Source organism: Anabas testudineus, chromosome 19 (genome assembly GCF_900324465.2).
Source record: "Anabas testudineus chromosome 19, fAnaTes1.2, whole genome shotgun sequence".
NCBI classification, from domain to species: domain Eukaryota; kingdom Metazoa; phylum Chordata; class Actinopteri; order Anabantiformes; family Anabantidae; genus Anabas; species Anabas testudineus.
The window spans coordinates 7741704-7768717 of NC_046628.1; the positions used below are offsets into that span (position 1 = coordinate 7741704).

The following is a 27014-nucleotide window of genomic DNA, read 5'->3' on the forward strand; positions in this document are numbered from 1 at the left end:
ATAACTCATATCTGCAGATGTGTTAATTGGACTTTCAGAAAGAAGTCACCATATTAAAGCGGTCTGGGGGCTCACTGGCAAGGCAGACCAAAGCCTTGGGAAATCACATGTGATTCAAGTTGACCTTCATCTAATGGGCACTCTGAGGGGCATATACTGTATAAAGCCGTGCTGAATTAGCTTTGCTCACAAGGGCATAAAAACCGTAATGTTTCTCACTACCCACAAAAACACAAAGGAGTCACTGGATGTGGTGCATAAATTTATTTCAACATATATTAACATTTTTTTTTTCAATTTCTTTCATTTTGTTAAAGACACGATTTGTACGGTATTTACATTAGATTACAGATACAGTTTGATCGCTGGATCAACGTAAATGGGAAGGCTACTCTCTAGAGCTTCAATAAAACGTTATATTATTTGACACCTCATCATTAAACTTGACAATTCCTGTCATAACAGTCCATGAGAAACATTAGTAATCTAATGATACTAGTGCCTAGGACGTACATCTGACATCATAAGACAGAGTCACTTAAACTGGGGTGTATATGTATATATATATATATCTATATATATGTATATGTTGAGTTACATGAAGTTGGGTCTTGTTATGTTGGGTCATATAATGAATTTGTTATGTTATGTTATGTTATGATATGTAGCATTATGTTATGTTTAAGGTCCATCTAATCCTTGTCCTTTTCTACTCTACTTGTTTCTACACTATCACACAGATGTAGCAGTGGCCATAGCTGATTCACAATCCACTACAATCTACCGACAGATTACCTTTTGTCAAATCTTCTGAGGTAGACACCATTACAGCATACAACAATCCCTCTGCGTATCAAACCTCTCTTGCAGAATCAAGATGGAAAAAGACAAAGAAAATGATAAGGACCATCAACAGCACTGATATCGTCTGATGCCTGAATAAAGACTTTGGTTTGTGAACCGGCTCATAAAATACAGGAAAATGTGTATCTGCAGGAATCTGTCATCCGGAATAATAAGCTAAGCAACTGTCACAAGGAGCTGTAGATGACTGAAGAGGGATTTGGCGACCAGTTATTTCACCTGGGCTCAATTAGACTAGATGTTCGAGAGGAGGACAGAAGCTGAACCGGAGGAACTCCGGCACTGTCACTATGGCGACACAGTTGATGGGCTGTCAGGGGAGGAGCAGGGAAATAAGAAAAGCACTCACACACACACTCACACACACACACACCTGACTGACATAACAATAATGCAATTCTAGCAAGAAAAATAATGGTAATGAGCACCCACTGAAGCATTCACACAGAACATGCTGTGCTTTGTAGGTGCTGTCATGATTGGCAGTATCTCTTTGGAAGCTGTAGCTGTAGCTGTGCACTGGTCACGATCAATCAACAGCTCACGTAACATCAATGGCCGACACAGAGGTCATCCCTCAATAAACACCTGGACTCTATTTCAGTGATATATTTGGATGATTTCCCAGAGAGAGACGGGAAGATTCAATTAAAGGTGAGCACTGAGGGTGCAACAACATATGGTGAGCAGTCCGGATTGTGTGTTTACTGTTGCATCCTGTTAATCAAACACTTTATTGATACAGGAAAATGACTGTAAGCTGTGGACCTGTACAGCAGCCCTTACGTCTAACTGGCTAAATGAAGACAGAATGGGCTGTTCTCTCTGACAACCAGGAAACGCGATGTTTGAAAATCAGTGTTGCTCTGGATAAGCTAATGGTGACAGGAAAAATCGAGAGATGAGAGAAGTATGTTCAATAAAAATAAAAAAGAACAGTAGCTGCTACGGTACCATGATATATGGAGCATGTTTCTATATATTTAATTTGTTACGATAGACTGTACACTCTATTTTGTCGCTACATATAGTGAATTTCCCCAGCAGTTACTGTAAAACCCCTAAAACCCTTTTCCCCATTGTAGAAAATTAGTATAGCTACATAGTTGGACTACCTGATATTATGGTTCACTCCTAGAAATATCAAATTATTTACAATATAAAGTCATAATTGTCTCTAAGAGCGCTCCTCCTTTACAAAATTCTTGTGCTTTAGCGTTTGAAACACACACATACACCTCCAAACACGCACAACAGGTACAAAAGAAACAATAAGAAAGACATTTCTTCTCCTCTTCTTTGTTTGCCACCTTGTTCTATCAGAAAATGCACAGTCCCTGTATTCTGTTTTCACTGGAAATGAATCTCATTGAGTGCACTTCAGAAGTGGCAAATGTTCCCTCCAGCCAGTCAATGGATTTCCATTAATAATAAAACAGGAAGTGACCCACTGAAGTGTCCTGAGGGGGTGCCTATCACTGAGAATCTGCCTGTCAGTCTAGACACCTACATGAAAAGACGTCTCACACAAATTGCTACATTAAAGATTTATTTTCTTCTTCTCTTCATAACACTTTCTGTTGAAAACAATCTATGACTAATTTTATGCACTGGAAGTTGGCAGGAAGTCTGAGAAATGGCGGTGAATGTAGTTGTGTAGATTGCCCTCAGATCACTGGCCTCTGACTGACAGCATCACGTTATCAGATTAGGCCTGGCCTCCCTGGAGCTTAGGTTCAGAGCGAAATAAACGCTAAAGTAAAGACAGATTCGGTAGAGTGAGGAGAGAGGAAAGACAAAATCCATTTTTATGGAGCATCTATAGAATCATTAGCACCAACACAGTGTATGGACAAAAAGCAAAAATGTCTGGATGGTAGAATGAGTTGCTGAGAGAAGGAGCATCCTCTGTGAAATGCTTCCTAAATGGCTACTCAGCTTGGGAAGCAGTCTTTGGTCACAAATCAAAACCTAAACGCCATGTGCCAGTGGAGAGTTGTCCAAGTGTGTACCGCCGATCGACGACGTCCATTTCCATAGTTGTGAATGTGATCCTGAGATTCTCTTTCATGGTTAAAGTACATTTCCTCTTTCACTGGAGTCTCTATGGTAGTCATTAACACCTCTTCGCAGCTTGTTATTACTGTGAAAAGCGATCTAGTCTCCAGTGCTCACATTAGTGTGGTCACACACAGATTTCGATGGCAGTTGCCATCACCATCTGGCTTTTGTTCTTGTCCCGGCCTGGGGACTGGTGCTGTCCAGACTCTTCTCTAGGAGACAATGGGTCTGAGAGGACACTGCGCTTGAGTGGTGCTGGGCGCAGGCAGGATGTTCCTGGAGGGGTGGAGGGCTCAGGGTGCCTGTGGGAGGAACGTGCTGAAGTGGAGGAAGAAGAGGAAGTGCAACTGCCAGTACACACGCCCGAGCTTGACCTCTCACCCCTCTTGGCTCGACAAGATGCTCTGCGCCTGAGCTCACTCACCAGCTCGTACTTGACAAAGCAGAAGACGTCCTTGACTCCGCAGCGCTTTTCTGGCTCAGCAGCAAGCAGCCTCTGAAACATGCGCAAGGCATCATCAGTGAAGCGGCGCCACTGAGATGGATATGTCCCCACAGGACATCCTGCTTTCTGCCAGCGCCGAAACTCTTCGTAGAAGGCGTCGGCTGGCAGCGCTGCCTCCCAGGGGAAATTGCCCGTCAGCATACAGAAAACCAGAACACCGAAAGCCCACACATCCAGACTGGTGGTCACGAGGAATCCCTCTGTACGGCTGGCCCGACACACCTCTGGTGCAGTGTAAGGGATGGTACCACTCACTCGTTTCACACGGCAGCCTACACGCCGGGTCATGCCAAAGTCAGCCAGCTTGATGCGGCGACATTCGCGGTCAAACAAGAGCACATTCTCAGGTTTGACATCCCGATGTACCAAATTTTTGCTGTGCATAAAGTCCAGGGCCAATCCCAGTTGTTGCATGCAGCGTTTGACCATTTCCTCTGGCAAGCCCACCTGAGAGGAAGACAGAGAGGAGGGCAGGAGAAAAAATACAAAAGATTGTGCAATGAGCATGTTACAATATTGTTGAAAACAAGAGGTAATGATATAACAATTGATATAAAAAGAAAAACTGAAACTAGATTCTCAGTTTTGAGTTCATTTGCAGCCATTTTAACGAGTCTTTTGAAGAATCTCGAAGTCAAACACTTCCAGCAAATCAACTGGAACAGCACTAAAGCAAAATGAGGATGAAGACAAGGCTCCAATCCCGAGAGAGCTTGTTAAAACCGCTGTGACTGAACATGGCAGCTGATTGGAGCAGCTCTGGCTGAATGAGGATGGTGATTGGTGGAAGGAAGGATAACGGCGTTACCTGTGGCGGAATGATGTCAAAAAGGTCCCCAGCGGGGGCATATTCTTGTCCAAACACATAGCTGTCCTCTGTCTCAAAAAGCACGTCCAGGACTTTGATGATGAAAGGGCTGCAGCTAAGTGAGCCCGTCAGACTGTATTCTCGCAGGAAACTCTTCAGCTTCGTCTTGTTCTTGGTAACAAATTTCAGCGCCATTTTGGTGCCTACAAAAACGAGATATAAACATCATGTCATACATGAGTATTAACCAATATTTTGCCATTCAAAAATCCTCCAAGCATTGTCCTGAAGGCACTCAAAGTGAGTTTGAAAGCGTTGCCTGATGCCCAACCCTGTAACAGCTGCTACATTCATTCATATAAACACATACCATGAATGAAGCTCACCTCTGTTACTCACATGCAACCAGCTGTTCTCAACCAGCTGTTCCTAATCACCGCTGAAGAAACACAAAAGCTCCTAAGTGCACATGCAACACTTCTAATCTCAGATGCTTTCTCAGCCTCTCAGCATCACGCTGCACTACTTTACAGTGTTTTGTTATTACTGCTTTCAGACCAAGTTGTCCCTCATCTTGGATTAAATGGTAGACCTAACAAATCTTTGACAAAGCTTTTTAACTGTGCTGTAGCTAAGTTCTTGGTCTTGAGGCTTAATGAAGCACCGATTTTCCTTAACTGGTTATCCTCAGCTGTGAGGCATGGTGGCACAACGAGATCAGAACATTCTGCTTTCCTAAATATGTTTTATATTTATGCTTTATTAGGATTTCTAACCCCTCTCAACCAACTCACCCTGTGTTCGGTGCGCCACCAGGTCCACCTTGCCGTACGTGCCCTTCCCCAACTCGCGGATGTGCTCATACTGTTTGGCTACATCTGCTGCTGACAGAGAGGTGATGGCCAGTGCCTGCATGTCCTCCACAGGCACCCCTCCGCAGTAGCCCATTTTGGAGGTAGGTGAACCCCCGCCGCTGCCCACCCGCCCCGGCCCAGATGGAGAAAGAGACAGGCTCGCCTTGACGCTGTGGGGCAGACTAAATAAAGAGGAGAGAACAGTCAGGTTGTATTCTGTTGTGATGATGGTATATGACTTTTATGCATGAATGTGTTTATGATAGAAGGCTTTTTAGCACCTATATGTTAGCTGGTGAATATTTTTGTAGGTACAGCATGTCCCAGAAGTCGGTTAAATCAGGAAGGCTCTAACAGACCTTCATTTCCATACAATCAATTCAGCGAAGGCATCAACAAGGGAAGTGCTTTCAGTAAATGTATTGGACGTCCTGCTGTCCCTGTAGATCACTCTTGCCAGCTTTCAGATATAGCTGGTCTCAGACAGCACTTACTGGCAGACAGCGATGGGAAAATCAATACAACCAGGTAGAAAGACTAATAAATGGAAACTAATGGAAACAACTGACAGCTTTCAGGTGTATACATGCTGATATGGTATACTATAGGCCATCTATGACCACTCATATATATTAATATTGCTGAAGCTGATGGAAAAAAACCCAAAACAAACTGCCACAGAAAAATTCTAGCTTGTTTTTAAGAATCTCCAAGTTTGAAAAAGGTCTAAAATAAAGCTGTTCTTAATTGCAGGTTCAAAACGAGTCAGTAATACTAAATGTACCAACTATACAAAATATTAGAAGTCGGAGCTGAGCGACTCTAGATGTGAGTCTCTGTTAGAGTGATTGAGCAAATGGTAAGTACAGGAAACTAAACCTATTTATCAAACCGGTCAAAATAGACCTTTTGATGAAATGAAGCAGATCGCACTAATGATCTCACCCATTGTCTCTGCCTCTCCTCAACCCCTCTCCCTACAAACACAATCAAATTTAATTGTCCAACTGCGCACAGCGTGCGCACACACATACACTAAGAGGCACCAATTTTGCTGATGGTCTTTTTCATCCATCATTCAACGGCAACTGCTTTGCTCTTTGTTCTTCTCTCCCTGGAGCCTGTTTCTCAGCACCACTGAGAAACAGCCACCACTGAGCAACAAGCCGAGGTTTAACCTAGGCCGAAATCAAACGAGTGTGCCTGAGTCGATGTTGAAAGAAAATACTAAATTATGCGCAGTATCTAATGCACAAATATGGTGCAGGAAGTATTGTTCCGACTTTGTAAAGGTGTTGAGGTTCCTTGTGGGAAGACTGTGATAAATATAACTATTAGACAGTGAAAACTAAAATAGAATGTGACCATTTGCAGCCTTGTGTTCTTGGCTCAGCGTTCTTTGTCGAATAAGAAAAAGAAAAAAGAAAAAACTGCAAATAGAAAAATAAATTGTGCCCTGTGTTCTGTATGTATGTCTGTAGATCACACTTGCTTCTTGATTTTGTCAAACGTGCCCACTGTACAGCCTTAAGCGAGTCAACAGAAAAGTTGATCCCTATCCAGACCAGTCTGTGGTCCAAGTTTGGTGATTAAACATTTAAACAGGACAGATAGACAGACTGGAAGCACATTTCCTCTGACCGCCCACCCTGCATAGCCCCATAGTCTTTATCAGAAGAAGGCAGAGAGTAGGGAAGGCTTGTTTACTGAAACTGGATTCCAGTCATCTCCACAGGCAGAATATGCCGCACTCCACCATGGATCTTAATCACATTACTCAGCTCTCACTAAGACAAATGCACCCCCCCCCCCCCCCCATGTTGTGCACTCATTTCCTTTGCAGAACTGAATTAAGAGTCCTGAAATGTGATGAGCAGTTGGGAGACGGCGCTGTCTGCATCTGCAGCGTTGCTGTAAATGTGAACGAGAAACTGCAGCGTGGGACCTCGGAGGTGTGGCGATGAAGTTGTGTGATTTCTGGCAGATGATTGTGCGTGTGTGTGCATTTGGAGGGGTCGGTTTATCAGTCGCACAGTGACACTCTATCAAAGGTTCTTTGTGTTCCTATCTTGGAGAGGGAGCAGCTGTGAGCCTCTGCACAACTCAGCATTCGTGCTCGACCGCAGCCACATGCCCCACTGATCTCCCATGCTGCCCTCTGTTCCTCTCCTGTCCTTTCAAGTGGCTAAAAACAAGGTAACAGCAGCACGCTCCACATACAGATGAGGATTTGCCTTGAGACACACAACGTCTGTGGGTTTTTGAGCCTGTCCCACTCATTGTTAATCATCTGTAAGCCCTTCAAAAACAGATCCTTAAGCAGCTGTGTTTATTTTTTTGCATTGGTTTTGTCACAACTAACTTTAATATTTGCCACTTTAGTCTTTTAATTGTGGCAAAGGAATGCTTTGACAGTAGATGATAAATATATCAGAAGATAAACCCACAGAAGACACTTGGAAAAACAAGGTTTGTTGGAATATAAGGTTTCTTAATTTTTTAAAAAGTGGAGATTGTTCAGCAACAACAATTTATTTTCCAGCCACTAATTTCCACTCAAATAAAGATTATAAGTCTCACTCCATTTAGCAATGTCTCAGACAGAGATGAGTTCATTCTCAGGTTAACTCTCTTTTAAAACCAGATTGGCAAATTCTACTCCCTAAAAAACAGAGCAACGGATTTTGAAGCCTGTTGTGGCTGACTTCGCATGTCCCCACATGGGATTAAACTGCAGAAGCAGTTGACCTTTTCTTCTATAAACACTTAGCTGTAAAAGAGATGAACCTTGTGACTCCACTGGCAACCAGTCCTCTGGTAACTGACTGTCTCTGCATAGCCTCCGGGTTGTTCTTGCTGAGTGTCTTGTCCAGTTAGCCTCTGATCTCTGAGTGTTTCACTTTCACTTAGAGTTTAAGTCTTACTGGACTTCAGGTGGGACTTTATCTACAAGGAAGTAAAGTTTCTCCTGCCTTTTGTGTTATCAAAGATAAGTTTCATTTTAGCCGTGCCAGCAAAGTGCCTCAAGGCTTGATATTGTCGGCCTGTCAGTAGGTCTATTATTATGGTTGCAACTGAAACATCTCTTGAACTATTGGATAGATTGTCATTAACTTCAGGATGGAAACCATCCCTTGAGGATCAATCCTACTGATTTTTGTGGTCCCTAACTTTTACTTTGTCAGCTGCAATGTGACATGGCATGAGACATTTGTGGCCCCTACAGAATAAACTGTAGTAACATGTTAATCCCTAACTTTCTTCTACTACCATCATCATCATCTTACATGGTAAACAGTAAACCTGCTAAACATCAGCATGTTAGCATTGTCACTGCTGTCACCATGTTAACGTGGTCATGTCACAGCACTTTTGTTAAATAAAACTTCACTGAGCCAATAGCATGGTGGGAGATTGTTCTTTTTCTATTCTCTACTAACAGTAGTACCATTAACAATTTATTACTCTGGAAATCAGAACCTGGAAATGGACAAATCCAATCCAGTTCTATTTGTAAAGCACCTTGAAAACAACACAGTTAGGCCAAAGTAGGCGAGAGTGCTGTACACAAACATGAGCACAAATAAAATACATAAAATAAAAAAAAATGAAATAACAAATAAAACAAATAATACAGACACAAAAAAGTATGATCACCTTAAAGCTTCCTCTTTGTCATAGGCACAACTAAAAGTGAAAGATCTGCTGGCTTGAGAGAGCGTGACAGAGTTTATGGCAGAAGAAGGTCAGACAGATACTGGGGAGAGACCATGAAGACATCATATCTGTCATATTATTATGACAATAATCTATTCAGTGAGCTGTTGATTCCCCTCCACTATAAACTATATTAGTGATAAAGCTGCAGTGAACTGTAACATGACACTGATTATCCCATATAGTCTCCATGTAGGTGAGATTCAAAAATGAAGACAGAATCAGGCGAGTTATGTGTAAGACGTTAATTTAGCTATTCGAGGCTGTAACTAATGTATTTATCAGTCAATATGATATGCAAATCTGCACTAAGGCTTAGTTCATGTACCTCATCGCCCACTTAATTGCAAGTACATTGTGTACACTGAAAATTCATGTCATCACCACACCATCTATCATTGTAAAAGGTTTGCCTTGTTGGTATTTGTTGTGTTTTATTCTGTATTCTATTCTTGCCTTATATATATATATATATATATATATATATATATATATATATATACACATTTGGGAGGCTAACACTGAAACGCACTCGTTGTACGGTTGCATACTCGGCTAATTAAAATAGATTCTGATACCATATAACACAGAATGAGCAAACAGTGTTTGTGGTTTTTAGTCCAACCGTACTTACTCGTCTCCTCTTTCTCTCGTCTATTCCTGAAAATGTAAACAAGGGACCAATGAAAGAAATAAATAGATTGTGGAGCCTGCCTCATATCTCTACCTCTCTCCATTACTAATGGGCTAGTTGCTTTGCTCTCGGCAGAAGAGTCAATATGGGTCTGATCGGTCCAATTTACTGTCAAAATGCCCAGTGTGCCTTGCCTCTGGGTCAAAGTGAAACCAGTGAATGAAACACGATGTGACTGATGTGGTTTCTCTCAGTGTCTGTCTCTAAATAAACCAGCTGTGTGCATACAAGCACATGCAGATGGCATGTATAGAATTTTGTTTCCGGCTCTTTGGTGTCTCAGTGTGGACGGCTAGAATGAATTAATTATATATCTGTACTTCAAAACAATGTTTCATTTGGTCAAAATCCAAACGGGCTTCCTTGTTACAGCCAGTTGCAGTCAGGAGACTGTTCACTGCTCGGGCATAAGAAAAAAACAAACTCAAATCACTTTCCCCAGCAGTAAAGAACATCAGAGCTGGCAAGCTGTTGGGTTTAGTACCTGTGTCAACACATGGCTGAAGAACGCTCCCGCTGCGCTGTGATAGGTGAACCAGCGACCCAGGCCACGGACACTCACTTTGACAAATCACTTGCTCTTGGCTGTGCCCGGCAGCCCATATGGAGGCTCCCTACTGGGACTGAAGGCTGTGTAACACACCTGACTTATCTTGCCTCTACTCCCCTTCCTATCATTCCTCCTTCTCTCTCCACTGTATGTCACATACCCCAAGGACTTAGCAAAAGCTTTGCCAGCCACTGGCACCCTGCCGGGATGACCCGGGACCCAGGAAAAGATAACCCAAGGTTAAATCCAAAGAGTGACTGAGAATGGAGACTAGCTCTGGTCAATGCTTGGGCAACGACATGAGGCTCAATGCTGATGAAGGATGGCTTTAAAATTGCAAAGTGATGAATCAACATAAACAAAACAGAACTCTATCAATATGGCTGTTTATGGCTTAGGATAGGACTGCAAAGATATAATCAATAATCTGATGTCAATCACCATCAATGTCACCATCACCCTCATCGTAACAATGTCCTGAAAAAAGGTAGCCACTGAACATACTGTACCGAAGCCCAACTCCAGCACTATCCAGTGGTCTCAAGCGCTTCGAGGCTTCATGTGATGAGAAAAAGTGAGAGAGACAGCAGGATTGGGCAAATCCGGCGAAGATGAAATAAAGCATCCTTTCCTTTGTACCAAACGCGATAGCCTGCATCCCTTTGATGTCAAATGCATGGGGAAATGTGACTCTAATATTAGCTCAGTAAAATGGGGTCTAAACAGGGGCTGTAGCGAAATGATGTAACGGCACTGCTAAGGAGGACATTGCCATTTTCTGTTGTTTTATTTTTTTCTAGATCATGTAATCGACTGACTTCAAGACAAACTAACAGTTGATGGTGATCCTGTGCAGACACAGTCCCCGCTTCTCACTGACCTATCAAACTGAAATTCATACTCTCTCTCAAATTCAAATGTACCAATACATTAATTTCATGAATAAAGTAAAAAAAAAGTAAATGCTCAGATGTAAAGTATGAGATAAGAAAAACAACATTATGTACTTGGATTAAATACAATTGACAGACTAACATCAGGTAGCAGGTCAAATGAAAAACATAAGAAGAATACAATATATGTAAATATGAATGTGAATTACAGCATCCACTCAAATATACGTAATCATACCGCATATGCAGTCGACATTTGCAGATTGATGAAGGTTTCTATAAGTATGTAAGTATGTAGATGCTGGTGTTGTTTCTTTCTATACACAGACCAGGGCACAGACTTTTAATTCATGCATTCGCGGATGCAGATGGAAATAATAATGAAGTTCATCGCAGCCTGATTGTATATAACGCTGACAGCTCACATTAAGTCATTTCCACTGTGTGAATTTATATTATATAATATTAACCTTAATGTGGATATTATGCGTCGAGAGTGGGTCAAAGTTCAGACAACACAAATAAAGGTATCATCACAACAGAATTAATTGTAAAAGCATCAGTGACACAGCATGTTATACAGAAAGCTTCAAGTTTAAAGGGTGCATCTAGGTGTCACTCACCTACTGGCGACCTGTCTCTCTCCTCCATGGTCCTGCATCCGCTCGGCGAGCAGAGCTGCTGCGCTCCGCTCCGCGCTGATCCTGTGAGGGTCTGCAGGAAGCTGACGGACAGGCTCTCTTGGTTTGTTGTCGATCACTTATGGGCGCTTAACAACAACATGCATGTCTTTGGAGGAACCTCAAACCCCTTGCGGATGACAGACAGCGGATGGTGGCCCGTCGCTGCGCTTCGCCTCTTGCAAAGATGATTCCCGTCCTGTTTCTGGAAGATGCTCTTCAGTTTGTGACTTTGTTTTTCGGAGGCGGATTGAATCAAAGCAGCATCATTTGCTGGATGCTGAGATGAGGACACAGTCTGGGATCCCTCCTCTGAGCGCCCACCATCTCACCCTGCCAAACAGCGCGAGCAGGGGGCATGTTTATCTCTCGCTCCTCCAGTGGTCTGCATGACCCAGTTCACCACCACACACACTGACGCGGACCCATTCATTCACATCCACGCAGGACAGTCTGCAGCATGCACAGATCAATCTGCAGGTTCACACTCCTTCTTCACTCACTTCATCGTCCTTCTGTCTCTGTCCGCTGCTCGGTCTGTTTTGTCCACCGGGACTCTGGGTTGGAGTGGAGGCAGGTCTCAGATGTTTGCTTCTCTGCTGGTCCTACCAGTCAGCTCCTTCATTGTTCACCGTCTCCACCCTCTGGTAAACTAATATGCTCACGTGTCCTGGGTCCTAGTGCCTGGACGCCTGGATTCAAGCAGCCTCCGACTTCAGTGCATCTACCATCTTGTGCTTTTGATTCATGTTTTTAAGGATCTCTCCACTCTTGCATAATTCAGCAGCTTATGGCCCCAAGTACTTCACACGGTGACTTTGCCAGCTGTCCTTATCAAGCACCATCGATGAAACGCTGTCATTTAACTCGCTGCCCCAGCAGCTCCCCTTCACTGTACATGTTTAACTACAGGCATCCTGCCAGACATGTTTGCCAAGCAGAACAGATTGCTCTGAGAAAACAGCATCAACATGAAGGGGTAACCTTGATGCATCATTATCAAAGATCACTGAGCAGTGGCCTGAGAGGTGAAATGATGGAAACTGGGATTTAAAGTATGTGAATGTGCCTATACAAAATGTTTGCGTTCATTTCTTCCATCTTGAACTTACTGCAGAAGTCACACGATGTATGTTCAGTATCAAGTAGGCCTACTAACACTTTCTCTCTCTTTCCTCTTTTTTCTACTTTCTTTTCCACAATGTCTGTAAAATGTGACTTATAAGGTCTTGCTCTTGTCTGAAAACATTAAGGGACATATTTTAAACAGTCCAGGATCTGGAAGAATGAAACATCACCATAGGGGAATTTGATCTTTATGTTTCCTGAAACAAACCCATTGGACGGGCTGTCTCTTTTATTCTTGGTCTTAGGAGATGGGTGGATATTGAATGGCTGCATCTTCAGCGCCTTTTTTGAGACGTTCAGATGTCTGGCACAGCCGAGACCGTTTCCTCTTGGTTACTGCGGGAACAGAGCTGTCATAAATCACAGTGAAGGTCAAGCAGTTTGGACTGACAGCAGAGAGCACCAAGGGTCAAACACCCCAGGAAGACACACCTCTCAGCTGTGAGCAAATAGAGCAAGGCTGCTCCTCCTGTTCCTCCTCTCTCCTTTTTTTTCCGATTCCAGATCCACGTCCTAGTTTTTACTTTTTATGTGTCACCTCAAGTTTTCCACCCCTTCATATAAAGGTTGGCCTTGTTTTCACTCTGTTCTCAAATTTATCTTCATGCAGAGTTGCGCAGAGTTTGTGTCCTAGTTGCCCAATAAACTGCAGTGTCACTGCAGTGGTGGGAACAAATGTAGGGATTCAAATGCAGAGGGGGCTTTAAAAGCGCTTTTTAGAACGTCACACACTAAGATCATACTTTTATTTAATCAACTGATGATTGAATTAAGAAGGAAATGCAGAGGAAATGTGGACTGGCAGCGAAGTCTAGTCTTTAGTCTTTCTTGCTTCTCAATGGTAGAAAAACCTACTGGGTGAAAAAAGAAAGGAGAGACATTTCACATAATTTTTTACAGTCCACAAATAGAAAAAGCAACTTATCCTCTATTACCTTCTCATAACCCTGGCCACTTCTGCTAACTCATAGTTTTTATTTTGTATTTATTTTGTCATGGCCTTTTTATGGTCAGTCTTGACATACAAATCCATATTCCAGAAAGGTAGCCTTGTTGTTCAGTTTCTGAAAATAAACTATTATAATAAATAATATAATAATAAAATATTCTATTCTAGTCTATTTAGTGATTAACTAATTAAAAGCAATAGTCGGCATCAAATCAAAAAGGTCTTTTTATCGTTTACATACTGTTTTCTCGTACTTTTCAGTTGAGACTACGTTTCCCACAATTCCCTTGTGTTTTCGCATGTGATGGTTGGCTAGCGGTCAATGACGTTAAAACTATGCGCCTGTAACCTTGTGCTACCGCTCAGGAGTGTTATCAAATCAGCTGTAAAAACAGCTTAAAACATTTTTATGTATGTTTTAAAATCAATAATATTTCGGAGTTATGAGCAGGTATATTTTCCCAGTTTCGGTTTTTGGATCAGTGCTTGGATGCGCTGCTTTACTGAAGTGAGTAAGTCAAGTCATCATGTTAGCTAATGCTACTGCATCATGATGTAACTCTAGATTTATATATATCATGTTGCTGCTGATATAAAAATGATATTACAAATGGGGCTCTTTATGCTGATTGCCTATATATAATACATGCAATAACCATATCCTGTAAAATTAGCTTTGTGACTATTGAATAAAGTGTTTGGATTGAGCAGTAGTTTTGTCCTCCCCTGGTGAGAGGACCACACATAACCTTTACAATATGGAGTTTAGTGACTTGACATTATATTAAGCATAACTAATAACAATAGACAAGCCAGATGTTTAGTTGTTGACACTGAGAAGGGTGTATTTTCTATAATGTGATAATGTGCTTTGGCGCTGCACATTTCTCAATATATTAACAAAATAAGCCATCATTTCAGATTTTGATGCTTTTATAGGAGGTGTAATAATCTCACATGCTTAAAAAAGATGGCACAGAATATTGCTTTAATTCCACTTGTAGGAACCATGTGACTGGAGGCCGGTGTCCTAGTAAAGCTACCATTAATGGAAAGACTGTGGTTATAACAGGAGCCAACACAGGCATTGGGAAAGAGACTGCACAAGAACTGGCCAAGAGAGGTGTGGAGAAAATATGATGTCTCTTTGATATGGTGTAAAAAATCTTAAGCATTGATTTTGACCTCACGGACACGCTCCTGTTCCTATTCCCACATCATCAGGGGGGCGGATCATTATGGGATGTCGGAACATGGAGAAATGTGAGGCGGCTGCAAAGGAAATACGGGGGAAGACCCTGAACCCTCATGTTTATGCGTGTCAACTAGACCTGGCCTCCATGAAATCCATTCAAGAATTTGCAGAGAGAATCAAACAAGGTGAGGAAACAAACATCTCACATGCACTTTACTACTATTAATAATTAAAACAAAGCAGAGCTGGTAACACTTTTACAAATATTTTCTATATTTCCTTTTAGAGGAGCAGCATGTGGATATACTTATAAACAATGCAGGGGTCATGAGATGTCCGGCATGGAAGACAGAAGATGGCTTCGACATGCAGTTTGGAGTAAATCACCTCGGTACTTTACTGACTGGATGAAAAAACAAGCAGATTAAGACACCTTCAGTATGCTTTCATTACATTCAAATAAAGCCTCTCCATCACTACCTGATTTTGATAGTTTCTGTCTTTCTCCAGGCCACTTCTTGTTGACAAATCTTCTGCTGGATAAGTTGAAAGAGTCCGCCCCCAGCAGAGTGATCAACCTGGCCTCACTCGCCCACATCGTTGGAAAGATTGACTTTGAGGACTTGAACTGGGAGAAGAAGAAGTTTGATACTAAGCAGGCGTACTGTCAGAGCAAGCTTGCCAATGTTCTGTTCACCAGAGAGCTCGCCAAACGATTACAAGGCAAGTCGCAAGTCTACTGGTTGTTTCATATGTGGGCATGTGTGGGAGGGAGTACGGCCTATGTTCTTGCTTGTAATTGGCCATTGGTTATATATTTTTAAACAATGCTGGTGTGTGTGTGTGTTTGTGTGTGTGTAACAGGCACAGGAGTCACAGTGAATGCTGTGCACCCAGGCGTTGTTGCCACGGAGCTTGGGAGGCACACCGGCCTACACCAATCACAATTCTCGAGCTCTGTTCTCAGTGAGTATCCTGCTTCCTGGTTGGATTTTACACTTAGAGAAATAAATAAATTCAGCCAGGTTCTGTGAACCTTCTATTGTTATCTTCATGTTCTGTATAAGTAGAAATAGAGACACAAAATATAGTCATTATATATTTTAAAAGATTATTATTACTAATAAACAATGAGTAGGAATAACTGTTTAGCTATAGATGGTTGATGTTTCATATACTGAATACATGAGAAGTTTCCTTTATCAAATGGAGTTTATCCCATGTTGCGCTTGTAAAATCTTAATATTTAAAGTAACTAGCAACTAAAGCTGTCAAGTAAATACTATGGGAATGTATCTTAATCTTGGCTGTAATTCCACCATTGGTTAAAATTTGATACACACAAAGGTTTTAGTCATTTATAGACCCAGTGCAAGAGTGTTTCAACTTCAGTTGAATTTCAAACAAATACCACCAAAAATCAATGTTTCTCTTTGCACCTACAATACCCTACGTCACCCCAAACACCCTTTTGAAAAATGTTATTACAGTTTAAATAAAAGAACAATATCTAAAATCACCAGTGCTACCGCTGTTGTTGCTACTACAGCTCATCTTTACTCATTCTGGGATTTTTTTCTCTTTCTTTTAACAATGACTATTTTTAATTACGTGCACTCTGTTGTAAATAACAGCCTCCACTGTGGGTAGAAAAGTGTTTCATGTTGAGATCCTTTGTAGTCAATGAAGAAGATAATAACAACTTTAACAAAATATTGAGTGTGCCAGCTTTGGTTATGAACCAGCCACAATATTAAAACCAACAGGAGGATTTAATGTTGTGGCTGATCAGTGTATGACTCAAGTGTTTCATTTCTCCAGACTGTATATCACTGGGTTTTTTAGCCCTCTCTGTGGTCTCCACTCAAAACTCCAACAGGTCCCTTTTTCTCCATGATAGTGAAGAGTGCAGAGCTAGGGGCCCAGCCTATCATCTATCTGGCCGTGTCTGAGGAGATGGAGGGGGTCACAGGGCAGTACTATGATGTAATGACAGAGAAGGAGCCAGCGCCCCAGGCCCTTGATGAAGAGGCAGCTCGCAGGCTGTGGGAGGTCAGCAGCAGGCTGGTGGGTCTGGAGTAGGAAGGACAGCACAGCAGGTCAAACCTATCAGCAGAAGGCCAAAGCAAAGCTGCACAGACACACTGACGAAGTCCAGAACCTGCTGTCAGCGCTGTGAGGCTGTAGTTCGACTCTAGTTTGACTCTAGTCTCTGGGGCAGCCGGGAAAAAAAGGACCTTTACAGCCTGAACTGTGAAGTCTGTCATTCCGATTGGCTTGATATTGGACGTCTTCTGTACGTGCGTTTATGTATCCTGCATCAGGATTTTTTTATGTTGCTGTGGGCTGCATAAAAGTATCACTTTCATTCTCTTACAAATAAAAAGTTAAATATATGGACAATCAAACACACTCTTGCTCGCTTCAATTAATTTATTTTACTGATATAACCTCATGTGTTCTTTATGAGCAGTTACATATGGTAGTTTAAGCAAACTTCTAGTTCAGACACAGACATATATAAGCATGTGTACAGGAGGTGGGTTTAAACTGGGAAGAGAAACATCTAATCTGAACATAAACAAAACAGAAAGAAAAGGAGGATGACATGAAATGTGACATTAAAATACTTCAAAATCTTAACGATCAGGGTAAGTGCAGACAGTATTGAGCAGGCTGAGTCTCACACAGAGACAGCAGGAGAATGTGTAAATCCAGGCTCTGTGATTTAAAGTAACAGGTTTTTTCTCAGTAGGAGGCATTCTTATAGTTCGACTGCTGCAAATTGTTTTGTCTTTGTGGATTCAAACAGAAAATGCTGATATATAGCGCCATCTGTCTGCCAAGCATTGAAATACAGGTGCTAAAGAGCTTCATTAAAACTTAAAGCTTTGGTGTGTTCTACAAATCTTGTGCACATCATGCTTACAGGAATGGTGTTGTTTTGTGTGTTTTCCCATCCTGAAGGCTTTCGATGTGGTTTCAGTAAGATATGAAAATGAAATCAATTTGCAGACACTTAACTTATTATCAACCATTAAACATTAATCACAGAAACACGCCTTGCATTGTAAATGTGATGCAGATTGTGATGCAGATTGCTTCTGCTATACTGTACAATGATATGAAAACCTTGATCCTTTTTATAAAATAATTAGCAGACACTGCAAAAGGATTTACCTCCCTAACTGTAATGCTTTCAATACAGCATTCAAATTAAAAACTCAAATCATAAAATGCTACAGTATAAATATTGTCAGCAATAATGTAAACTATGGGGCTTTGATGCAACAAACACTGGCATTGTCCTAAAGAGTGCATGCATCCATTAGCATTTGTTTTATCTCTTGTTTACTCATACCACTTGAAACACAAATCACGTTACAAAAAGCACTCCTCTTACATTTCTGATCCTCCATCCCAAACGCATTTGAAGGATCTATTGCATAGGGCTTTTTCCAACAGTAAATCCCACAGTGCAGATCAATATGGCCCACTCTCTCTGCACTAATGCACACTGATCAGCCGTAATCCTGACACCAGATATGGTGGATCGTTTATTATAGTGTTAGTTTACCACTTAAGACCCGTGTTGGTGCAATCCTAGACGCTCCGGTTTTGGAGATGAACCAGAGACTGACAGGATTTTCCTTTGCTCATTTCCAGTTCCTGGGGGCATGTTGCTGTCTGATGTGGATTCTCTTTCTGGCATGGATCAAATTACCTCTGACGTTTAGTGCATTGCATTATTTTCTGAATTGTAACCCCTTTTTAATGTGCATATTCCTACTATAATCACATCTTGTAGCTCATGCAAAGGAGAACACGTTTGCGCAGCGAGATATTTGTGCTCTTGAACACACCTCGGACGTACTTCATTGCCCATAATGCATCACTACAGGACGGAGTCAAAGTCGGCGTCTCCTGTTGCCACTGGAAGAAGCTCCAGCAGGTCCAACCTTGGCAAGAGAAGGAGAAATAAAACCAGTTAGATTCAGATATCTGCTCCGTGTGCGGGTCGAGTTTCACCACTGGAGTTTCTGAAACTAGTTTTTCTACAGCAGGTAAAACGAGGTCAGCTGGTGTCAACAGGACTTCACAGCTCAGTGCCTGCAGTTAAATACTCCTCACTAACTGTGCAGCTCCTGGATTTACAGGCCAGACTTTGTGATTTAAACCCGTTTGACATGTGTTATCTCTCAGGATGGCAGAGCTGCAGAGAAAGGGAGAGCTGCTGCCTGAAGATGTTGGTACAGATGACTGCCTGACTTCATACACACACATTTACAGCCCAGATTTACTAAAGTAAGCTTAGAAATGTTAAGACTCACTTTGTTTTACTAATGTTCACCCAAATATCTGTAGATACCTATGAAGATCATTAGCATTTGTCATAAAGCTTGTTGCTGTAATGGCTACAGGATGTGACCTTTGATAAGTTGCACTTTGTGTTTCAGGGATCAGGTTGCTTTCATCACAGGTGGAGGATCTGGAATTGGATTCAGGATAGCTGAAATCTTCATGAGGTCAGCTGTTTCTTCATAACATGCCCACAAGTTTAAGAAATATCAATACCAGTCATATTATTTCACACCCCTTACATTTACAGATGTTACTGTGCATAGTTTACTACTACATCTGAAACAGCATTATGTCATTGCATTGCTGTTAGTGTGTGTGTGTGTGTGTGTGTGTGTATGAGAGACACTGCACTTTAAACCTTTTAGTCTTGTTATCTAACTGACAGACATTCAGCATTTTGTATATGTAACAAAGTTGAACTAGTTCAATAATTAACTCACAGGGCACTGATGATTTATCAGTTCATCATTTATCAAATCAAAATACATCTGTTGATATCCTGGCTGTTTATCTTTTTTTGTCTTTGAACCTGACTGAAGCCAATTTTCTCTAGCCCAAACTATCTTGAAGCACGATTTCTTAAACTCTAAATCATAATGTATGTTTCTCATGAATTAATTTCTTCTCCCCTTTAGCCTCCCCTAAAGTGAGACATTCACTAAAATATCAATACAATACAGAATCTGCACTTTACTATTGTTTCTACATTTCTCTGCAAAGTAATATTGGATTCTTTTCTTTCATTCAGGCATGGATGTGACACTGTGATTGCCAGCAGAAACCTGGACAAGCTCAAAGAGGTTTATTTATTTCCCACAGTACTGAAAGACGTTTCCTAAACCATGACTAACTGTGTGTGTGCTGCTATCAAATATTATGACTATGTATTTCCTTAGGCAGCTAAAAAGCTGTCTGCTGTGTCAGGACGCCGCTGTCTCCCTCTGTGTGTAGATGTGAGGCGGCCTGAGACCATCACAGCAGCTGTGGATGAGATACTGAAACAGCTGGGACGTATAGACATCCTTATTAACAGTATGTGTTCTCCTAAATTCGTCCTGCGTAAAGTTATAAAATTATTCTGTGATGCATTCTGGCAATTTAGGTGCAAATGCATGTTAAGGTATCTGTAGGGCAAACTATGAAGTTCAATATTAATTTAAGACCTGTCTGTTTAGCAGTGAGCTACAGTTTTGCTTTTGGTTAAAATCCATCATTCTGTTTTTGACAGATGCTGCTGGAAACTTCCTCTGCCCGGCCACCGCTCTGTCCTTCAATGCCTTCAAAACGGTTATGGAGATCGACACTATGGGCACATTCAACACCAGCAAAGTTGTTTATGAAAAATGGTTCAAGGTAAAGTATAAGTTTATATATATAAGGAGCTATATAGTGCCTATAAGAAGTATTCATCCCCCTGGATGTCTCATAATTTTAGTGACATTATAAATCAATCATGGTCAATAAAAAGTTGGCGACAAAAGAAATTCTGAAAAATATCAAATTTTTGTCAAAGTGAAAACAGGTTTCTGCAAAGTAACCTATTTAAGTAAGTTAAATAGAAATATAATTACTTTTTATAGACACTGTAAATAATGAAGTATTTTATAACCACCAGCATGTAGATACAGTCGATACTGGAGCTCATTTTGTTGTTTAATCATTACATGATATGGTGGCTAGGATCATGGTGGAAACATAGTAAACATCTCTGCAACACTTGGATACAAAGGACAGGCCCTCCAGGTGCACGCTGGCTCTGCCAAAGCTGCAAATGGTAAGAGCACCTAGTGTTGTGTATAATATAATATATCAACATGAGAATCTGTTTTTTTAAATGCCATCTATGGATCTGGTCCATGTTGTCTCTCCTGTCACCAGATGCCATGACCAAGCACCTGGCTGTGGAGTGGGGCCCCAATGGGGTGAGAGTCAATGCTGTGGCACCGGGTGCTGTCTCTGGCACAGAGGGCTTTCGAAGACTAGGTAAAGATTTAACAGGATATTAACAAAATCGCAAACATACAATTTAAACTTCTCTGTGTTTTCAGTATTTAAAGTAAAAGTAAAAAAGTCTTTTCTGGAAAATGGCCTTAACCAACTTCTTTGCAATAATTAATTTGAACTCCTCAGGTGGTTTCACAGCAGAAGCTGCTGGGGTCTTCCAGTCCATTCCTTTGCAGCGAGCAGGCAACAAAACAGAAATGGCCCACTGCACTCTTTTCTTGGCAAGCCCAGCATCCTCCTATGTGACTGGAGCCATTCTGGTAGCAGACGGTGGGGCATGGCTGACCTCAGCCAATGACGTCTCCATGCTGTTGGGTATATCCTCCTCTAAATCTGCTAAACTCTGAACAGCTGCCCTCCTGTCCTCCTCCTGACCCAGGTGTGTAGGAGGAGGTGTAGTTTGAGGTTCATGTGAAGAGAATATGGTGAAATTAATGATAGTTTAAATGAGAAGAACACAGTGTAACCTGCATGATTAATCCACTTGTTTCTCCTGTTTTACAGGTTATTGGTCATCTGAGAAGAAAAGAGACAATTAAATGCTGAAAACGAGTAATTTGGGGGAATCTGTAGTACTGAGACGCTAAATGTACAATTTTTATGATCTCTCTCACACACTGTTGCCTCAGGTGGCTAGAGGAGTTTAACACTAACATACTTGAAGAAGAAAAAATAAAAAAATAAATGGAAAAGAATATTTCTGGTGTTGCCATTGGTGAATAAAGTTAATCTGGAAATCTGGACACTTTTCAATACTTACTGTTTTGTATGTTATCTGAGTAATGCATAAATGGAAAACTGCATTTCAAATACAGTATTGTAAATCATAAGATAAAGTTTTTTGTACCTCTCATTAAATAATAAAACTTCTACTATTTGCATTTATTACTGTATCCCTGAAGGTTTCTTTGAATGCTAAAAATGGGATATTACCTCAAGGACAGGGTAAACTGTTAATGCAAGTTAAGTGGATTTCATCAGTGGTATCTAACTGGGTGTTGGGATTCCACACATCACAAGTAGATGGAATAAAATAAAATAAAAAACTAAGCAGAAACTACAAACTACCACACAAAATGTTGTTAAGAAAACAATTCCCATTGCAAGACGGTAGAGGGCGCTAAAACATTACAGTTTCATCCAGTTTCTAATTCATCAAATTATAAATATCTCGCCTCTGCTGTCCAGTTATGTTATAACATGAGTAATTAGATTGTAAATAAAGATCAGTCTGACAGGAGATCCCTCACACACACACACGCAAAGCAAAGCAAACTCCCCTAGCTGACCCTGAACTCTGACCTCTTCGTGATCAGATGTTTACTTTAAATACTGTAATTCGGAGACACATGAGGTGCAGGGGGGTGTTACGCACGTTCAGCCGTGGGTTATTGTGCACCAACACAAAATCCCAGTCTCCCAGGGCTGCTGCTAGAAAGCCTGTGACACTGCGGGCTGTTTTGTACGCTTGCGTGAAACGTCAGCGGAGTGTATGCGGCTGGAGGAGGAGAAGCAGGAGGCGGAGGCGGAGGAGGCGGAGGAGGATGGGGACACTGCTGATGCTGATGCGAGAGCTTTCAGTGTCTGTGATCAACATCGGTGGACGGACTGCCTAATCACGGAGCTTTTCGGCTTCGTTTAACGCGCTGCGAGTCTCGACGAGGGGCCCGGACACAGACGCGCGTTTGGGGACGAGAATCGAAGAGGAGTCCGAGGAGGAGGGGACGGTTTCGTCTCGTCACTCGTCTGGCCTGTCTTGTGGGTGACACAGGTGGATTGCAGCTGGAAAACGGCATCCGAAGAAGACCTCATCTTCGGCTGTCGCCGACGCGACAGCTTTGGTTACTGCTCCTAAACTGTCGGACGTTAAAGTGAGCATCTGGTTTAATTTGAGCGAGAACGATAGAAGGGCTTCTGTTTTTGGCGTGTTAGCCAGCTAATAGGCTAATTTCGCTAGCTAGTGTGTTAGCAGCTTCCCTGACCAATGGATGCTGGAAGGAGGAGTTAACGCTGGTTGCTAGCATAAATTCATTTGAGGAAAGATAGATATAATTAGGAAGCCGCATTAAACAGATCAATCTAGCATTAGTGTTTCAGCTCTAAATTAAACCAGGTGTGAGGAGCCGTGCTCCCATCGTTTCCTCCCTCTGCTCCTCAGCAAATTAGCTTGCGATGGATACGGTTAGATAATCGGCTAAGAAAGCTAATGTTGACAAACACCGGCGACTTAACGCGTTAATTAGCATCGTTTCCGACAGGCTCGTCCTCAGAGACGCCCTCGGCTGGGTTTGTCACTTCATTTTCGAGACTTTATTTCGGGGCTTTTGTCGGTTTTCAGGCCGAAGTGAAGCATGTTGACGCTGGAGGTACTGAAGCTGAACCATTTGGCAACAACCAGGAGAGGACCTGTCGAGGCGGAGAGAGAGGAAGACATAGTGAGTGAAGCTACATTTACACCAGTACGGTATTCACAACAAAACTAAGGCCACTAATGGAGTAAAAACTATTTGTTCATCCTCTTCTTGACTGGTTTTGAGCCTGCATATCTTCTTCAAACCATCCCTATTCGTTTACTTATAAATTCCCATAAATACCAGCATTTTTTAAATGTCAGAGGACAAAATCAACCCTTGAAGGAATTCCACTCATGTCTTTTTCAGATTAAACTGGCAAATGTGTAGTGCCATTTTTTTTTTTTTAAACATGGCATTAAACTTGAAGAACTGGATCTCGACGACAGCGGTGAGATAGGATAAAACACCATCTTTTCTAGGTTTGCGAGTTAAGAAAGGAGGAACAGACGGTATAAATGGAACCAACAGTTCTGTCTGGCCCTGTGGGGCACTCGCAGTGGGAGTCGGACCAGCCATTTCCTGTCGGATTTCATACACTGTATTCAGACAATGGCCGTGTCTTTGGTCAAAACAAGAGTGACCAGACAGGTTTGGATTTCAGGTACAGCAACCAACATCAAACATCCCAGCTAAATGAAGACACAAATGTTTTCCAGGACAAGCTGGTGGACTTGGACAGCCTCTTGAGTATTTCAGATTTTTCGTGTGGAGATTTAAAATTTGAAGGAGATTCCCAAGCTTCTCTGCGTAGTTTTCACATAGACGAACTGTCTTACACAGAAAAAACCGATGGACCTGATGAAAACGGCGATTGCACTTTGTCGTGGCTCTTTTCTTCCAATCTCACTGATGTGGTTGGGGAAAAATCTGCCCATGAGGAACTGAGTATGACACAGGAGGCCTCTCTTCAGAGTGAAAATGCCTTCAGTACTGAGGCAGAGTTGATAAGTTTCAGTGTACCGGACTCCCCATCAAAGATTTCACAGGGGAATTCCGAGATCAACACAGGGGATCAGTTTCTAATGTTAGATCTCCTCTCAAATGAGCCCTCTTGTCTCCCACTGGAGTCTTCAGGTGAGTTAAACCCACAGGGTGTCAGTGAGGAGCTGGTACACCTGTCACAAGAGAAACAGGCAGACCTCCCTCCCTCACAGAGCAGGGAGACTTTGTCACCTGAGACGGGAGACAAAGGTTTATTCCCCTATCAAGTGACTGGGCTGTGTAGCACTACCCTGCAAAGTTTACCTGAGAACTGCGTCCCGCAGAACCAACTCAGCCCGCCACTGGATTGTTTAGAAGGATCTGTGCCTTTGTTGGATTTAGAGGTTCCAGCTTGTGACAGCAGTCTGAGCCTGTGCCCTGCCAGCCCTGCCTCTGTTATCTGCACAGGTGCGCCCTTAAATTTATCTACAGAGGAGTCGGAGGTGGAACATGCAGGAGCTACTGTATTTAGAAATCTGACTTCAGAGCAACAAGGTGAGAATGACTTGGTTGCTCTGGATTTGTCTGAGTCGTCATCACTGACAGCGGCTCTGGTTGAAGATGCCTTCATTGAGGGTGATTTCACCAGTGACAGCTCCTCTGTGGAGAAAGTATCTAAGGATTTGAGGGAAGACAAACTTTGTTCTGAGGCCAAAAATCAGAGGAATGAGGCAATGGCTTTGGATCTGTGCCTGACTGCTAATGAGGTCCATGATGAGGAACCTTGGGACTTGAAGCCACAGGAGGATGTAGAGAACGAAAGTGCTCACAATCCGGCAACGGAGAGGGAAGAGGAGAGGTTGACGGACACTAACGAGCTGGAGGGATCAGACTGTCATGAAGTAGCTTCTTTTGATTTTTCACTCCAGGACTTGAACACCTCTTCTCCTGAGGCTGTATGGACTAGTGAGCAAACCGTTGAGACAATTTCCTGCTCTAAGATGGTGGTAGATGACTCACTGCCATTGGTTTCAGCTGTGAATACGAGGGAGGAAGATGTCTCCCCGCTAAGAGCTGTGTTCGACGCTTTAGACCAAGATGGAGATGGCTTTGTTCGCATTGAGGAGTTTATGGAGTTTGCTGCTGCATATGGGGCCGATCAGGTGAGATGTTTTAATATTGACTTCTCTCTTTTTCATAAGCAGAACTGGGTAATGCATGTTGAGTGAAGTCCTGTATAAAACCATCTGAACCTCCATATATGTAAATTATTTACTATTGATTTTGTGCTGAACCTCAATGAACTTCCTGCAGAGAACCTGCTTAATTCATTTGAAATCCATCCATCCATCTAGCTGATGTTATTTGATATCAATAATTTAAGTAGCCTAGGATCCAAATCTGTTTGAAACTCAGTTTTCTTGCAGTATTGTACAATGGGCCAGTTTATTCATGGTGCCTCAGTGGTGGGTAGTGCTAATGAAACATTTATTATTTTGATTCTAAAACTTGATTCTGATTCTAAGTTAAAGTTTTAATGAACTGCATTAGGTTTGTGCTGCTCTGCTACATAATGAAGCAGAGGTAACATGATTCCTCCTCGGGCGCTTGTGTGTTTCAAAGCAGCGCTCAGTGTTTGGTGTAAGCGATTTAGCTGATTCCGCAGCATAATGTTATAATCGTGCCTGGATTAGTTCAGTTTCTGTATTTGCTAAATGTTCACGGGCTGGGATTTGGTTTGTCACCCAGATAAATTTGTCAAGCAGATCGTCTGTAATAAAATCTGTCAGGCCAGGCACGCCTCCATATGTCAAATCACAAACGCTCATCTTCCCATTTGCACATCCTGTGGTTTGGTGCTAAGCTCTTGTGATGTGGCTGATGTGTCACACTCATGACCCTTACCCTTTGCATGAGCCCTGTAACTTTATTTTGTAGGGTAACATTCTGTCAATGAAACATACTAAAACTAAGTCCAGTAGGATTTTTGAGCTTGCTAGGTATAATTTCAAAGCATAAACATTTAACACGCATCTCAAAAACACATACTTGTCTGGTGCCTGTTTGATTGTTTACAAGAGGTCTTCGTCAAGTAGTGGCACCATTTCCAAAAGCCCACTGGAAATGACATAACGAACTGGCAACAGTCGCTTGTGAATTTGAGTTTTTAAAAAAAACATACATAAATCATTTGTAAAAGATTAACAGGCTTAAGTTAAACTATGTTTGATTAACTTTGAGTGATGTTTTTGATTAACCTTTAGTACTGCGCTCGCAGATTGTCATGCAGGCTTGTTATCCATTTTAAAACCCTGCTTTTCCAGTTTAAAGCACCTCTATTGCCCCTGGTCTGTCCCCTGTCTAGCTGTAGGTATCTGTGGCTCCACAGGCAGAGAATTATGAAGGATTAAGAGTAAAATGTGTTTTCCTGAGTCAGAGGGGCTTCGTGGTTTTGGTGCTGTCCACCAACTGCCT

General features: G+C 42.0%; 4 protein-coding genes across 8 annotated transcripts in view; 3 read left to right on the forward strand and 1 right to left on the reverse strand.

Annotated features, from left to right (window-relative positions):
• Positions 1–249: 249 nt before the first annotated feature.
• Positions 250–13679, reverse strand: si:ch211-183d21.3 (serine/threonine-protein kinase SBK1). The gene is made up of 4 exons (XM_026351100.1): positions 11570–13679; positions 5033–5274; positions 4239–4441; positions 250–3877 (listed from the first exon to the last, which is right to left on the reverse strand). Exons 1-4 carry the CDS (start codon positions 11605–11607, stop codon positions 3050–3052), a joined length of 1311 nt encoding a protein of 436 aa, XP_026206885.1. The 5' UTR covers positions 11608–13679; the 3' UTR covers positions 250–3049.
• Positions 13680–14007: 328 nt separating this feature from the next.
• Positions 14008–17664, forward strand: LOC113156164 (retinol dehydrogenase 13). Of its 2 annotated transcripts, none has more exons than XM_026351115.1 (7): positions 14008–14211; positions 14708–14826; positions 14928–15083; positions 15185–15289; positions 15409–15621; positions 15763–15864; positions 16778–17662. In XM_026351115.1, exons 1-7 carry the CDS (start codon positions 14147–14149, stop codon positions 16978–16980), a joined length of 963 nt encoding a protein of 320 aa, XP_026206900.1. In that variant the 5' UTR covers positions 14008–14146; the 3' UTR covers positions 16981–17662. The 2 variants fall into 2 exon arrangements, with proteins under 2 accessions (XP_026206900.1, XP_026206901.1); XM_026351116.1 differs by having other exon boundaries at positions 14017–14215; positions 16778–17664.
• A 1143-nt stretch (positions 17665–18807) lies between these two features.
• decr2 (2,4-dienoyl CoA reductase 2, peroxisomal) lies at positions 18808–22149 on the forward strand. Of its 3 annotated transcripts, none has more exons than XM_026351122.1 (10): positions 18808–18972; positions 19102–19203; positions 19356–19424; positions 20009–20060; positions 20157–20292; positions 20489–20613; positions 20941–21034; positions 21139–21243; positions 21391–21579; positions 21769–22149. In XM_026351122.1, exons 2-10 carry the CDS (start codon positions 19103–19105, stop codon positions 21801–21803), a joined length of 906 nt encoding a protein of 301 aa, XP_026206907.1. In that variant the 5' UTR covers positions 18808–18972; position 19102; the 3' UTR covers positions 21804–22149. The 3 variants fall into 3 exon arrangements, with proteins under 3 accessions (XP_026206907.1, XP_026206906.1, XP_026206908.1); XM_026351121.1 differs by having other exon boundaries at positions 18808–18962; XM_026351123.1 differs by having other exon boundaries at positions 18808–18962; positions 21391–21643; positions 21769–22148.
• Positions 22150–22460: 311 nt separating this feature from the next.
• Positions 22461–27014, forward strand: part of rab11fip3 (RAB11 family interacting protein 3 (class II)) — a 28317-nt gene continuing 23763 nt past the window's right edge. The window contains exon 1 of one of the 2 annotated variants that reach the window (XM_026351053.2): positions 22461–25702. In XM_026351053.2, coding sequence (XP_026206838.1) covers positions 24074–25702 — 1629 coding nt within the window. In that variant the 5' untranslated portion in view covers positions 22461–24073. The remainder of the gene's footprint in view (positions 25703–27014) is intronic. The other variant, XM_026351052.2, reaches the window with a different exon arrangement.

Excerpts from the sequence above, each read along its gene's own strand:
- si:ch211-183d21.3 (XM_026351100.1), bottom strand. The coding sequence starts at position 11,607 with ATGCAGGACCATGGAGGAGAGAGACAGGTCGCCAGTAG. Across the intron at positions 4,442-5,032 it reads GGTGGCGCACCGAACACAGG|GCACCAAAATGGCGCTGAAA; the intron begins GTGAGTTGGTTG and ends TCGTTTTTGTAG. Across the intron at positions 3,878-4,238 it reads TTGACATCATTCCGCCACAG|GTGGGCTTGCCAGAGGAAAT; the intron begins GTAACGCCGTTA and ends TCTTCCTCTCAG.
- LOC113156164 (XM_026351115.1), top strand. The coding sequence starts at position 14,147 with ATGAGCAGGTATATTTTCCCAGTTTCGGTTTTTGGATCAGTGCTTGGA. Across the intron at positions 15,084-15,184 it reads TGCAGAGAGAATCAAACAAG|AGGAGCAGCATGTGGATATA; the intron begins GTGAGGAAACAA and ends ATTTCCTTTTAG. Across the intron at positions 15,622-15,762 it reads GCTCGCCAAACGATTACAAG|GCACAGGAGTCACAGTGAAT; the intron begins GCAAGTCGCAAG and ends TGTGTGTAACAG.
- decr2 (XM_026351122.1), top strand. The coding sequence starts at position 19,103 with ATGGCAGAGCTGCAGAGAAAGGGAGAGCTGCTGCCTGAAGATGTTGGT. Across the intron at positions 20,293-20,488 it reads TATAGACATCCTTATTAACA|ATGCTGCTGGAAACTTCCTC; the intron begins GTATGTGTTCTC and ends TGTTTTTGACAG. Across the intron at positions 21,244-21,390 it reads AGAGGGCTTTCGAAGACTAG|GTGGTTTCACAGCAGAAGCT; the intron begins GTAAAGATTTAA and ends TGAACTCCTCAG.